At 54.4% G+C, this 15,039-nt stretch overlaps 1 protein-coding gene across 8 annotated transcripts in view; it reads right to left on the bottom strand.

Annotated features, from left to right (window-relative positions):
* The window catches only part of CUX1 (cut like homeobox 1), a 374,916-nt gene that overhangs the window by 34,977 nt on the left and 324,900 nt on the right, over positions 1 to 15,039 (bottom strand). For 5 of the 8 annotated variants that reach the window (XM_067011760.1, XM_059038129.2, XM_059038127.2 and 2 more), the window contains exons 21-22: positions 6,220 to 6,522; positions 3,559 to 3,747 (exon numbers count right to left, since the gene is read on the bottom strand). The exons of the other annotated variants lie outside the window; for them this stretch is intronic. In XM_067011760.1, the coding sequence (XP_066867861.1) occupies positions 3,559 to 3,747; positions 6,220 to 6,522 (492 nt within the window). The remainder of the gene's footprint in view (positions 1 to 3,558; positions 3,748 to 6,219; positions 6,523 to 15,039) is intronic. 8 annotated transcript variants of the gene reach the window in all.

Raw genomic sequence — 15,039 nt, forward strand, 5'->3', positions numbered from 1 at the left:
GCGGCCAGAGCAGGGCTCAGAGGTCAGGAAATGCGTGGCCCGGAAAGCAGGGCAGCTGGCGCGAGGGGAGCGCGTGTGCTGTTCACGTGTCTTTTTTTTTTTTTTTTTTTTTTACCGCGGAGTAAGGGTTAGGAGGAGATGTGGGCAGCAGGCTGAGACAAGGTGCAGGGACTCAGGTGCGGCTGGCACCTGGGGATGTGCTGATGGGCTGCGAGGTGACTGGGGGGTGACTCCTGGGAGATGTGGGCTTCGCCTGCTCCTTTCTGTTGTTATGTGTCATTAACCACCAACTACGCTTCAACTTAAAAACCATTTGGACTTCTTGAGCAAATGAATCATCCACAGAGGTCATTCTAGTGAACTAATTTGGAATACGGTCTGAAAATTCCTTAAAACTTCTTAAAACTGATGAAAGTTCAGAGGCAGCGTTATTTAATTCAAACGGCGTGGAGTAGTAAGAACGGTATCTGTCAGCAGCAGCAAACATTTGTCATCTAGTCCTCACAGCTCCCCTACGGGCGAGAGACCAGTGTCATTCCTACTTACAGGTGGAAAAACTGAAGCCTAGAGAGGGTCAGTGATTCACCTGAGGTCACACGGCTAGTAAGTGACAGAACTGAGGCTGACCTAAGTCTGTTCTGGGAAGCACTGCCTGCCCTGCCCAGCCAGACGGTGGCCAGCCCCGCTCCCTGCCTCCGCCCTGCCCCGCCACGGCACGGGAGCAGGGCCCGGGGCTGTGTCCATGGGAGCCGAGGGAAGCCAGGAAGACACCCTTCAGCAGCACTGACACGTGGGTCTCAAATGTCACAGAGGACTATCAGGGTCCATCTGTAGCCTCCAGGAAGGGGAGGCCAGCCCCCGAGCTAGCTGAGGCTGCGTGTGTGCGCGCGCGCATGCGTGTGTGTGTGTGTGTGTGTGTGTGTGTGTGTGTGTGTGTCTCCACGTGCTTGGAACTGTGTGAACACGTAGGTTCAGGGCTATCTCACGAAGGGAGCAGAAAGCAGAGGGCGGACTAGGATAGAGAAAGAGATTTACAAGAATGAAAGAAAGGAGAACAATAAAAGATTTGCGCTAAAGGGAGAAGCAGCAAAAGCTTTACGGAAGAGTTGAGGGCGCACAGCATACACGGGACTCCTACAGTCTGGACTGCCTGGTGGGTGCAGAATTTTTAGTCTAGGCTAGACTGGGGGGCAAAGCTTATTTTCATCTATTTTAAAGGGATACAAATTATTTTAATGACTCTCATTTAGTGAGCGCTTATATGTGCTGGTTGTTATACTAGGTACATTCTAATCCTTACAACAGGAAAAAGTATTCCCTTCATTTTACAGATGCAGAAACTTAGGCCAGGGAGTTACTTAACATGCCATGTTATGATTCGAACTCAGACATAATTGAGAAGCAGATCTTCTGCCCCGAAAATGAATGTGGTGAAGAGTCAAGAGGCTGCCAAGAACTGAGCCTGGGCTGTCCAGCCAGCCCCCTCGCGTTGGGCGGGTGACCGATCGTCTATGGAAATCACAGGAAGTGCCGTGCCCTGGGTCACCCGCTGTTGTGTCAGAGGGGTCAGATGCCCCGGCCCCCCGCCGGGGCTGGTATGGGCGTCCCTACCAGCGAGAGTTGACCGGGGCTTGCAGCTGTGACGGACTCTGGGATGTGAGGAGGGGCCTGGGCCCCAGTGAGACAGTAACTCTTCTGTGACACAAGATGGCGCCCAGAGCCTGTGCAGGAGGGAGTGGAGGCCTAGGAAGCCCCCAGAGATCTATCTGTGGAGGCTGAGATCCTTTCCTACTGGCCCAGGAGAAGCACACCAGGGAGTGGTCCGGCCAGGGCCCGTGCACAGGAGGTGGCCGTCGGGAGGGATGCCTTCTGACAGAGTGCGTGCAGCTTTAGAACTGCGTGGGGCGGGCTCTTGTTGAAAGTCTGTGATGGTGGTATTGGGTTCACGATACCATTCTCTCTGCTTTTATGTCTGAAATTTCCCATGATTAAAAAGTCAAAAAGTTTTGTGTGGGGGTTGTGTGTGCGTGTGTGTGTGTGTGTGATGTGGCACCAGGCCTCTGGAGGCTGCAGCACTGCCTGCAGCTGCCTGGAGCTGCCCACGGCTGCGGCCTGTGTCAGAGCCTTGGTCTGCAGTCTGAGGGCGGGCAGGGCAGGAGCCCCCCGGACGGCCCCGGCTGGCGTGGCAGCCGCTGCCTGGGCACGTGGTCCCGGCGTGGCAGGCACTTGGCCCAGGGCAGCAGAACACATGCATATCTGAGAGCACGGGCTGTGAAGCCTAACAGCCTAACAGCCCACATCTGGATTCCTGCTTATGCCAGCTTCAAGTCAGGTAAGTTTCATGATGCCGGGGCCTCATTTTTCCTGGATACTAACATCTCTACTGGGTGGAGTTGTGTGGGTTGAGTGAAGTCTCAGCGCAGTGCCTGCAAATAGGAGGCGCTTTGAAACGAGAAGTCTCTAGACCAGAGACTCTCCCTCCCTGTCGGAGCGCAGCCCTTTCCCCGGCTGGGTAAGGACGCTGACGGCTCGGCTGGAGGTGAGCAGCACACGCCCCTGGTGAATTCAGAGGGTACGAGTCTGGGCCCCACCCGTCCCCGGCTCAGGCGCGCTGGGCGTGGGGCCGGGCACAGTCCCACGGGTGGCTGTGATGTCCACTCTTTGGTGAGGTCCCCTGCAGAAGCTGAGGAAGGGGGGCGGTCACAGCTTCCTACGGCCAGACCAGCAGCTGGTGCCCACCCTTCCGCATCTAAGGGATTCGGCAGCCACCAGGTGAGCTCGCAGCACTAGAGGTGACCCAGGCCTGTCCCCCAAGGGGAGGAGACTCACTGACCAGGGGCAGCACGTGCAGTGCAAACCAGGGCACGGAGCAGGTGTCGCTTCCTGCCACCAAGGAAGTTCCTCGGGGTTTCTCCTGTGCCATAACCCGCGGCAGAACGCCGCTCAGCATTTGAGAGGGCTCGGGATGTGTCTGGAGAAGAGAGCTGCTCTTAGCTCTCTCGGAGGTCGTATCCTCTGCAGCCCCAGAGACTAGAACGTAACAGCAAGAGAGAGGTCTGTCCTGGCAGGAATTTGCTCTGCTGCTCTCCAGGCTGGGCGACCTCCATGGAGGCAGCTAACTTCTCTGAACCAGAGACTTCCTTACGTACAAATGCATTTTTTAACCACCTCTTTGTGGAAGCCCTGCCCTGCGGTACGTACGCGCGCGTGCGATGAAGTGTTTTAATACCTCACCCATCCAACAAAACAAAAGACAACAAAGGAGCCACCACCAAGCGGCCTTATGCTCCTGAAGAAGAAAAAGGTCAAGGTACACCGGTCGCCAGGGTGACTGAGGAACGATCACGCTGGCCCCCAGGGCTAAATGCCTTTGGGTTCAGGCTGCCGGGCAGAAAAAGCCACAGAGTTTCCCAGTCCTTTTAGGTGGATGGCCGCCCTGCCTTACAGTCCCTTGGGCACGGATCGGTGTCCCTCCTCAGCTCGGTGTGAAGGCTTTAAAAGCAACAGCGCGTTTACAAATGAGAAAGCGATTGGCCGGGGCAGGCGGCGGGGCGTTACCTTTCTTCTCCATCCGTTTCATGTCCATCAGCTTCTCCACGTTGTTGGGGTCATTCAGCCACAGCTGCATCCGGACGAAGGGCTCCCGCCCCTTCAGACTGAGCTTGTGCCAGGGCTTTGGGCGAGCTAGGAGGTCGGAGACGGAGCCTTGGGTGAGCCCTAGGATGGTCTCCCCAAACAAGCGCTGACCTAGAGAGAGAACAGAACCAAGAGTGATGTCACTGCTGAGAGCCAGGGATCTGGTGGAAGAAGTAGGTGTCGGGTTAAAACCAGAAATGGGGGTTCAAGAGCCCCGGTCTGATCAGCTGGGCCCTGGCTTAGAGTGAGCCCTCGGTAGAAGCACTCCCTCAACCAGACGGGTAACAAACGCCACTGGCGATGGAGTCAGTATTACTCTCGCATTCTGGCTACACACAAGGTTTCTCTCAAAAAAGCCTCTGGGCTTCGGATGAACCGAGGCCTGGATGACACCTGCGGCTTTTATCAGAGGTGGTTAATCCCCAACCCGAGCTCAGGAGGTTAAGCAGCTCGCGGGGGGACCCTCCCTTTTACAGCCTCAAACCACAGGGCCGTCTGCACTGGCTCCTTTCTCGATTAGTGAGGTTACCAGGTCCTGCTGAGAAAACAGGCCACTTGACCCAAGGTCACAGCAGGAAAGAGGAGAAGAAAGAGCTCCTCAGCTTTATTTTCCTGCAAAGCAGGCCATTTCCAACTCTAAAGTCTGTCCCCGCAGTTGAAGCGCCTGCTCCCCGGGCGGATCAGAGGGTATTTCGCTCTGGAGAGCACAGCGCCGTTAGGTCTGCAATGTTCGTCGGAGGCTTAGAAAGACAATTTCTCTTCTCTGAGAGCCATTCAGCTGCCAGTGAAGAGGGGCCGCCACTTTTAAAGGTACGCACGAGAACCACGCACAACCTGAAGGAGTGGACGGGAGGACGTAGGTGAACAGGAACGCGCAGGCCTGCTAGTGGAAGTGGGGACCCGGATCAGAGGCCAGCGTCTGGTCCCATAAAGCCTATGGATCACGACACCGGCTCTGCCCCTCAGTGCAGGGGGACCGTGGGCGACCCGCTTGTTCCCCCTGCGGCTCACGTCCTCCTTCTGTGACAGGGAAACACCCCCAGCTGCGCTCACAGCAGTTACGAGAGCACCGCCTCGTAAGAAGCGGGACTCTAAGAAAAAGTTTACTGCATGGAAAGCTTTGGATTTGAGAAATTAAGTTTTTTTTTTTTTTTTTTTTTTTTTTTTTTTGCGGTGTGCGGGCCTCTCACCGCTGTGGCCCCTCCCGTCGCGGAGCACAGGCTCCGGACGCGCAGGCTCAGCGGCCGTGGCTCACGGGCCCAGCCGCTCCGCTGCACGCGGGATCCTCCCGGACCGGGGCACGAACCCGCGTCCCCTGCCTCGGCAGGCGGACTCTCAACCGCTGTGCCACCTGGGAAGCCCAAGAAGTTTTTTTGATATCAGTCATTTTAACTGAATTTTGGTAAACCTGTGGTTTCTCTGCTTTTCAAACTCTCAGTTTAGCCTATTAAACACATCCTAGGTCCTTACCATGTTTTCGTTGTGGTAGTTGCAAACAAATTTTACCTAATTCTAATCTGGCAAGTGAATCTCATTTCATTCCAAGGAGCTTGTTATGTTCAGGAAAGCGATGTATATGAACGGCTAGTTACTATTTGCCTGACCCACCCAGTTGTATGGGGCAGGGGGGTGGGGGTGGAAATCAAGAGATTATTCTTAGAAAATTATCTGTATTACTTTTAGAGGTTTCACAGTGGCTCTCAATCGTTTCTGAGTCCCAGACATATTCGAGAGACTGAAGAAAGCTACTGACCCTCACCCTTTAAAATGTGCGCGCGCGCGCGCGCGCGCGCACACACACACACACACACACACACGCGCATCCTGCTATGACTTTAAGAGACTAACCCGTGAACACCCCAAGATCCCAGGTCAAAGGTCAAGAGGACGACTGGGTCTTGACCAAGCTGCCTAATTCATCTGTAACTTGGCCGCCTTTGTGTCTGTTACTCCTCTCACACACCCTGGGAGGGGAGGCAGCTTCCTTCCCGGAGAAGCCAAGCCCCGCTGGAGCGACCATGAAGATGGCTCTCATCTCTAAATCCAGGGTGACGCCGCGATGGAGCCTCTTCTGCTCCAAGGGGAGGAAGGCGTCTCCCTGGTGTGAAAAGTTTCACCCCTCGGCTCACAGATTTGCCTCCACAGCAAATCTGAACCCTGCCTGTCGGGCTCTCCCGTGACGCCATCCGGATGCTACTGGGCTCACATGCCAATCCTGCCCTGCTCTGCACAATCCCCACCCGCTCCCCCAGGATTCAGAGCTCCACTGGGCACGCCCCCATCGGTGGTCGGGGTGCGTGGCCCGAGTCGGCTCCGGCCGGCACGCCTGTCTTCCGAGGGGCCCCGGTGGGGGGCGCAGGGGCGGGGCTGGGCCGGGCCAGGACTGACCTTAGACCTCTAACACCCTTATGACCCCTGAGCGCTCACAACCGTAGGACGGCTTAGGTTCTCACAGACAGCCTGTGAACGTTTAAACCCTTTGGCTGGCTCAGCCCGAGGCCCCCCTGCACTCGTTCCTCCTGAGAAGCCCCAACAGGAGGCGACCTGCCGCCTCCGGCGCGAGCAGCTGGGGAGGGAACCCACCCAGGTTGTTGTCGGTCAGCACCTCCTTGACCCTCTTGGTTATGCCGTAGGTGTCCAGCTCTGGAGACATGGCCACCAGCTCTTGAATGCTGAGAGCCGAGTGTCCGGAGAGAGGCAGGGGGGTGGTGGGCTGGGAGTCTGAGGCGGCCGGGTCGCTGGGTTCTGGCGGCTTGCCGTCCTTGCTTGTTTCAATGGGGGGACAGGGCTGCTGGACCAGTTCAGTCAAACTCTTCACTGATTCGCTAGAGCTCATCGGCGACTCGGGTGCAGGGCTGCAGCTGGCAGAGGTCTTTGGAGTGCTTTCTGTAATCAAAGCACACAGAAAACCGAGGCTGAAAACAGCTGTCTTTCACCACGTGCATCTACTTTCCTTATCTAGGAATTACTAATTAAACGTCTGTTTAAGAAGGAGACAGTATGGCAGTCTGTGGATTTAAATGAATTGTTTCATAGTTCTTTGGCTGAGAATTAACCTTTCATTTTCTGTATTAAAAAATAAAAAAGCAGCAACAGAAGAAAAACTAGGGGTTTAAAGAGAAGGTCTCTGAAGGCTCAATGAAGGGCATTCTGTTAAAAAAAAAAAAAAGTCCTATTAGTCACGTGCTATCACTGTCATGATTTCTTCCGATGGAACCCCTTAATCCTATCACTCAGAAGTACCTTGGCTAGATTATCATTTGCATGCTTATTTTGTCCATAATTTCCAGCACAAAATGAATGGACATAGTGTTTTAAATGAGGGCTGCCTACGATGTGTGGTTGCCACAGCGATGAAGACCCTTGAAGATGAGACCTAAGTCCTCGGCCGCCTAGTGCTGAGCTGGGACCCCAGGTCGGTCCTCACTGTGGCCCCGGAGGGCTCCATGGCGCCCCACCTGGAGGGCACCGATGGAAGAGGAGTGCCCACCCTCCTCTCTGCCGGAGCCCGGGATGTGCTTCTGAAAGCCTAGCTCTCTGTCTATGCCACGCTGTCAGCAACACCGGAAGAGACGGGGCCAGTGTGGGCAGTCAGGTCTCCATGCTCTCCTTTCGTAAGGAGAGTTGTCTTGTTGCAGGTGCCTGGCAGGGAGTGCCACCGTGCTCTGTTGGTGAGCGGTCCCTTCGGGCCTCTCTGTTAGCGTTACCCATAAAACCTGGCGTCCGTTCTAGTTTTGGGATGCCTGGAATAAAGGCTTTTGCCATTTCCTAATTTCCAAATATAGAGAAAATGCAAAGTGACCTAGCACCGCGGTCCTACCTGCCTTTGGCTCGGAGTCTGGGTGCAATCTCTGCTCCCACTCCCCGCTCCCACCAGGCACGGCACACGGGGAGATGCCACAGCACCCTGTGTGAGGGGCCAGGCCAGGCGCCGTCCCAGGGCTCTACAGACCCAGAGAGACGACAGCTCATGAGGCCGGGCCACGCAGTGGGTGTGGGCACACGTGGGCGGCCCCCCAATACCCGCGACCTGATTAAAGAAAATGTACAACTAAGGAGTAACTGAATTTCAACTGATCGTAAAACTGGAGTGTCCTTCGATGGACATATGATATCCAGGATGACAACCTATTCTCAACTCAAGAGGATGGAAAATGTATTCCAGGTACACGGGATATTTTGTATGAATACCTAGAAAGAGAAAATCCCCAATAAAACAACTGCAATTCAACCGATAAACCCATCTGTTGTCCTAAACCAGGACAGAGTTCCACCGTCACATAACCCTGTGTCCTCAACCTGGAAAATCAGGTTAAAAAAAAAAAACAACACACACACAAGAAAAACACTGGTTTGTGAAAGCTGTAAAAGAGACAGACGTGAACAGCAGAAATGGTCCATATAAATCCTTAAGGCAATCTGAATCCTACAAATCGGATTTCTTCTCTCTGCTCACCTCCAGGTCATCATACAACTGGATAAAAAAACCCAGCAAACGCTATTTCTGAATCTGAAGCAGCGATGGAATTGCACTGTGAACTTGCCCTGAGTCACCCAGGCGAGGGACCAATGTGGCAGCTCATTCATCTTGCTCACTGTCTGCTGTCAAGGATGGCATGAATTCCCCACATGATAAACAGATTTCTTCTCAGGTCTGTGTCCTTTAACCCACAGCAAGGTCAGAATCACGGCTGCCTGGAGAACGGACCGGCCGGCACGGCTGCCTGAGCACCACCCCTGTTTTGTTCCGGGCACCGGCGCAGGTGGGCGCCCTCGATAGCTCGAGTGGAGGCACGTGTCTTTCTTCCCGGCATCCTCGGCAAGACACTCGCATGCATTTTTGCCAGGAAAACCCTCTGAGAGAACCGACCAGAGGTGCTGGCCACGCGTTACTGGTGTCCCTCTGTGCTCCCAACCGTGGCTGCAGACAAAGGTAATCCCGCCCCCGCGCCGAGATCAAGACCCCACTGGGCCCGAGAACGTACCGGGTGGCTGGTATCTGCGCCTCCACCCGGAGTCTGTGTCTAAACTGTACTGGCTGAGGGACAGCTGTTCACCGACAGACACAGGTGCACACAGGTGCCACTGTGGTCTCAGGTCACCGAGAGCAGAACTGGGCCCGCGTTTCTGGAGCGGCCTCGGTGGACACACCACGAACCCACGGGCTCAGAACATCACACTGGAAAGTCATTCAATTCTCTAGAAAGCTACTTCCAGTAAGCACCACAGAACCAGACCCACCAACCAGCTCCCATCGACCCCTGGTGAGGGGACCGACCGGGCCCCTCGGTGCCAGGAGGACAGGGGCCCGTATGACTCACCATCTTGACAGAGCAAGAAACGTGGTCAACAGAGAAGAAATATTTTCGTTTCCAAAAATTAGCAAGTGGAGCCCTCTGATTAAAACAAGACTTTTTGAAAGAACAAGGCTTTGTGCTCTTCTGTGTAACTAAAAATAATTTAAACAAGAGAAAAAGGAGGAGCCCTGGGCTTGGCACTAAGGCATTGAGCCTGGGGATGGGGGCTGCCTCTACTAGCTGGCGGTGTTAACTTGAATAGGATTCCTAACTTCCTGCAACATCCCGGTTTCCTCATCTGAAAAATGCAGACAGGGTTGTAATGAGGAATGAACCTGCCACATGGTCAGCGCTAAGGAAACCTGAATTCGAACAAAAAAAAAGAGTAGCTATTAAATTGAACGTATTTGTCTATATAAAGGTCCCCTGGAACTTCCCTGGTGGCGCAGTGGTTTAAGAATCCGCCTGCCAATGCAGGGGACACGGGTTCGAGCCCCGGTCCCGGAAGATCCCACATGCCGCGGAGCAACGAAGCCCGTGCGCCACAACTACCGACCCTGCGCTCTAGGGCCCGCGAGCTGCAACTACTGAAGCCCACGTGCCTAGAGCCCATGCTCTGCAACAGAGAGAAGCCACCGCAATGAGAAGCCCACGCACCACAACGAAGAGTAGCCCCCGCTCGCCGCAACTAGAGAAAGCCCGCGCGCAGCAATGAAGACCCAACGCGGCCAAAAAAAAAAAAAAAGGTGTCCCCTGCACGCAGCGTAAATCTCCTCGTGATTTATTGCTGTTTCTTCCATAGTTCCTGGCACACGACTGAGATGCTGGTGATAGACTCAACAGCTACATCTTGTGTGATACCATTTAGATGACATTCTGGAAAAGGTAAAACTACAGGGACAGAAAACAGATCAGTGTTGCTAGTGGTGAAGGGCGGGAGCTGCCTCCAAAGGGGCACGAGGGAAGTTTGGGGAGGCTCATGGAATTATTCTATATCTTGATTACTGGAATGCATAGAACGCTTCTATGCGGGCAGAGTGAATTATATGTTGTTATCAACTTACTTAGGACAAAAGTGCCAGCAGAAAGAATGAACGGAGATGCATTATTCCATACTTCGTTCACTCATTGCCTAAGTCTGTTGAGTCGGGCCAGTGGGAATACGGCAGTGAACGTAGCACACGGCAGTGGGGTGGGGACCCTGATGTGGCCTGGGGATCAGAGACCTCCTGGGAGGGTGACGTTTCAGGGGGCGCTTCAGGCAATGAACAGGAATTAGCCAGCTAAGCTGGGAGGAGTAGCGGTGACAAGGAAGCGGGATAGATTGTTCCAGACGCCTGGTGGGTTTCAGTCATCAGTAAAATGGCGCGTAGCAAGGACATGAGGCAAAGAGAGGGGGTCCCCAGGGGCTGGGTTGTGCAGGGCCTTTGAATTGGTTAAGGTGTCTGTTTTAATTTTGGGGCAGTCGGGAGCCAGGGCACGTTCGTACAATATACCACGTGCTACAAACAGCGGCAGGAGGGTCAGGACTACAGCCCCGTGGGCCCGCATGAAAGCGTAACGGCGAGCCCACAAAGCAAGGCGCAGAACGAAGGAAAGAGACGACAACGTTAGCGCCCAGGCCGAGAGCCTGCACGCGCTCCGTGCTGCGTGTGGCAGTTAGACCCGCGGTGAGGGTCCAAGATCACGTCCAGGAGAGACAAAGTGCACATGCAGGACGGACGGTAGCCGACTTCTAGGAGGAATGAGACTAGGGAGGGGCTGCTGTTTTATTTCTTAAAAATACAGGCTTGAATAATGACCAATTCAGTTTAGCCCTTTAGTTAGGGCTAAAGTTGGGTGATCGGCATTCGCTGGGTTATTCTGTAATTTCATGTTTGAAGTATCATAGGCCTAACGTCAAAGAGTAAGAAAGTAAACAAGTTCACTGTTGCTTCAGTACAGCGAACGAACCTGCACACAGCACGGCCGGGGCCGGGAGGTCGTCGGGGACAGTGGATGGTGGCTGAGGAGGGCAGGCAGTGGGGTGGGGAGAAGTATGTAGGTTCGGGAGAGATTTAAGAGATTGCGTCAACAGGACCGGGGGCTGAGTGGATGTAGGGAGAGGGCTGAGCAAGAGGGGGTGTGTCCCACGTTGCGGCCCGGGCTACGGGGTGTGTGGGGTGCCGTTCCGAGAGGGGATGCACTGCAGCAGGGGCACCCCGGGGGTGAGGGGAAGACGACGTTAAGAAACCTTACTCTTGGGGCTTCCCTGGTGGCGCAGTGGTTAAGAATCTGCCCGCCAATGCAGGGGACACGGGTTCGAGCCCCGGTCCAGGAAGATCCCACGTGCGAGAAGCAACTAGGCCCGTGTGCCACAACTACTGAGCCTGCGCTCTGGAGCCCGCGAGCCACAACTACTGAAGCCCGTGCGCCTAGAGCCCGTGCTCCGCAACAAGAGAAGCCACCCCAGTGAAGGGTAGCCCCCGCTCACTGCAACTAGAGAAAGCCCGCACGCACCAATGAACGCCCAACGCAGCCAAAAAAAAATACATAAAAGAAATAAATAAAAGAAACCCTATCCTGTGACCTCTTCTAACAGCAGCCAGTGCTCCAGTGAACGTTTCTTGTGCACTCACTGTGGGCCAGGCGCTGGGCTGAGGCACGTATCCGCGTGCCCAGACCTCAGAAATGCTTATGGTGAGGCCCTCAAAGCCAACCCGCCTCTAGGATGAGGGAAGGGAAGTGAAACACCTTTACAGCCTCGCCTGAACACAGCTGTGTGCTAAGGGCCTTTGCACACTGGTTCCTTCAATCCTCACGATGGTCCTGTGGTGGAAATATGAACCCCGCACTCCAGGCGAGGAAACCGAGGCTCCGGCGGGCGTTGTGACTTGGCCCAGGTCACTTGGGTGGAGCGAGGATCTGACCAGCGCAGGAGTGGAAAGCCCCCACCGGCTACTCACTGCGGTATCACAAGAGCCTGCCTCTGTCTTCAGTCGTTCATTCACCCGCCCAAGCAAACTTTTTTAGAGCACCTGCTCTGTGTCATACACTCTGCTCAGCAGCGGGCATAAGACAAAATTTTCTGTTTTGCTTTATTTTATTTTATTTTTGGCTGTGCCTTGCGGCTTGTGGGATCTTAGTTCCTCGACCAGGAATTGAACCAGGGGCCGCGTCCTAGCCACTGGACCACCAGGGAAATCCCCAAGGATCAGAGAAATTAGACAGAGACCTTGCTCTCAAAGAGCCTGCAGCCAGCGGGACTGGGGCAACTGAAAACGCGTGATTTGCATTAAGAGTCCAGCTACACAGACCATCTATCCAATTCTGATGGCAATAGTAAGGTGTTACATTAAAAAAGTGATCTGTGTAGATTAATTTTGGGGGGAAGGCTCTGAATCTTGCAAAAGAGTAGCCCGGTTAGTAAGACACAGATAACAAAGACAGTGACTCAAGGCCCTCTGAAATACACAGAGCTTTCAGGAACTATAAAATAAATGGATTATGAAAAATCTTATATTCCAAAAACAGCAGGTAAACAACAGCTGCCTTAAGTTTTCAATAGAAGCCAATTGAAAATCCACACCCGCCATGATTTTCAGAGACAAATCTCTCTGCAGATTACCCAATCCACTGTTTAAATTTCCACACCCAGCCCTCTATCTGCAGCAATAATAACCCAAATTCTATTTAGTGTTCATTTGAGCAGTCAGGATAAAGTCATTTCTTATTATCTCCCCACTGTGTAAAAAACAGCTTGAAGGTAGGAAGTCAGCAAGCATTTTCACCAAAAAGTAATTATTGTAAGTGACATTTTTACTGCTGGCATGCCATAAGGCGAACTGTGCATTCAGAAGGACAAGTTGCTGAAACAAAATGACAGGGTACTCTGTGACATTCTGACAAGAACCCAAACATTATTTAACTGGCGGCTGGTCTGATGCACCGCTTTTCATTATGTCCATAGTTTAGGCTTTGAGCCCGCGCCAAGCCAGGAAATTCCAAGCGACTCTACAGACTGTCAAGTATGGAAGATGGGAGAGAGAAGGAGAAGTTTTGGGGGAGCAGTGGGGTCACGGCCTGGCGCACGGAAACACGACTGAGGGAGGGAGGACGTCAAAGAGCCGAGGAAGAGGGGTCCCGGGGAGGCAGAGGGCGGAGACGGAGCCCGAGGGGAGACGAGTGGCACGGCCGTGCAAGGACCTGCAGAAGGTTCTGGAGTGCACGGTGCCGGCGTCCTCGGTCCAGCGGGATGGCGGCCTGGAAGGACCCTGCCCGGCTTGAGGGGGCCTTGACAGTGATGACAGCTTCAGAGGCCACCGCAGGACGACCGCCAGCCCGGGACGCTTCCCAGCCGAGTTCAGATGTGGAGGTCGTGGCAGGGACACAGAGCCCAAAGCCGAAACACAGGGACGTGCTCACGGCTCACGCGGTTCCCGTCTGAAGGGACCTCCCCGCCGCCTGAGGGTTCACGGCCGCCGGGTCTCTTTAGAAGTAACGACGATTCTCTGCGTCGGAAGTGAACGGCTGCCCAATTTGCCCGCCTGGGTTTTCGTGCCACGTGGTGACGTCAGACCCTCTGTCCCACATCCCCGAGCACCAAACCTTTCCTGGGGGGCGGCGGGGGGGGCTCCCTGCCTCCGAGTCTCCGAATAGATGCTCGTCGCCCGTCAGGACCCCTATCCTATTTCTCCAGTCATGCATCTCCGTTAGGCACGGCCAACATAAAGGTGTGGAGGTTTTGACCGGCACTGACACATACACACTGCTATCTATAAAGTAGGTAACTAGTAAGGACTTGCTGTAGAGCACAGGGAACTCTACTCAATGCTCCATAACGGCCTATGTGGGAAAAGCATCTAAAAAAGAGTGGCTAAATGTATATGTATAACTGATTCACTGTGCTGTACACCCGAAACTAACACAACGTTGGAATTCAAGCACACTCCAATAAAAATCCCAAAAAACCCACAACACATGGGCATTTTGCTTTTGCGCATGCGTGGTCTTTGGACCGATTAGCAGAGGCCTGAAAGAAAATACGTGGAGACATTCATAGACGTCTCGGAGACACGCAGGACCTTTCACACCCCTCCCGCCACGCCAACTGCATGCTTGCTACCGAGAAAGGAACAGAAGTAACCTAACAACACACTAAGGCATGCAGGAGTGCGTGAAGTGGCCCCACTACACAACAGCCTGCTTTCCAAGGGCCTGCGCCCGACGCCGGTGCTGGGGTAACGGGGGGCCTCGGGCCCCACCCCCAAGGGCCCGGGCGGGTCTCCCCCTGGCCTGGGGAAAGCCCAACCCCAAAGAGGCGGCATCACGCACTGGTGCCCACCCCTCCCACGGCCAGGCCCTGCTCGCCCTCCTCGCTCTTTGGCCCTCAGCCAGCCCGGGCATTGCCTTAAGTCACCGAAAATCCCAGCAATCCTACCAAATCACTCACTCTTTGTTTCAATAGTAAAAAGGAGACAGTAGGTGCTGGTGTATGTGTGTGAACATTTAAAAAAGTCTGCCTAAGGAACCCTTACAGTGACTTAAAAGCCACAACAGTTTACTTATTAACAACGAAAACCTGCTTAATAAGAGCAAGGTTTCTGTTTAACTTGTGCCAGCTTACATCCCCAAGCCTGCCTTCCAAGCCACTTGAAGAGCGGGCCTGTGCCCTTCGTTCACTAAGGGAAACTTCTAAGTGCCAGGCGGGGTGCTGGGAGGTGGGGCACAGAGGTGGCGCGGGCAGACATCACTAAGCAGCTGGCTGTCACAAAGCCCTTGGCACGAGGGCTAGGAGGGGGACGTCCAGGGGCTGGTGGCAGCTCACAGCACTGTGACACTGAGGCTGAGGCTGGGGAGGAGGGAACAAGAAAGAGACAGAGGTGGCGGGGGGCAGGGTCACACACTGAGAAGGCGGGACTTTATCCCCAGGGAAGGGGCTGAAGGAGGGGAGGGCCCCGGCCCGATATGCAATCTGGAGAGATGGTTCTGGAGGTTTAGGAAACAGAAACTGTGTGAGCGTGTGCGTGTGCGTGTGCGTGTGTGTGTGTGTGTGTGTGTGTGAGAGGTGGGGGGGGAGCAGGTGTAAGAGGGAGAGGGGGATTGAGGTGGGCTGCCTGGGCCCTGG

The sequence above is a fragment of the Kogia breviceps genome, chromosome 14, assembly GCF_026419965.1.
Source record: "Kogia breviceps isolate mKogBre1 chromosome 14, mKogBre1 haplotype 1, whole genome shotgun sequence".
Taxonomy (NCBI): Eukaryota; Metazoa; Chordata; class Mammalia; order Artiodactyla; family Physeteridae; genus Kogia; species Kogia breviceps.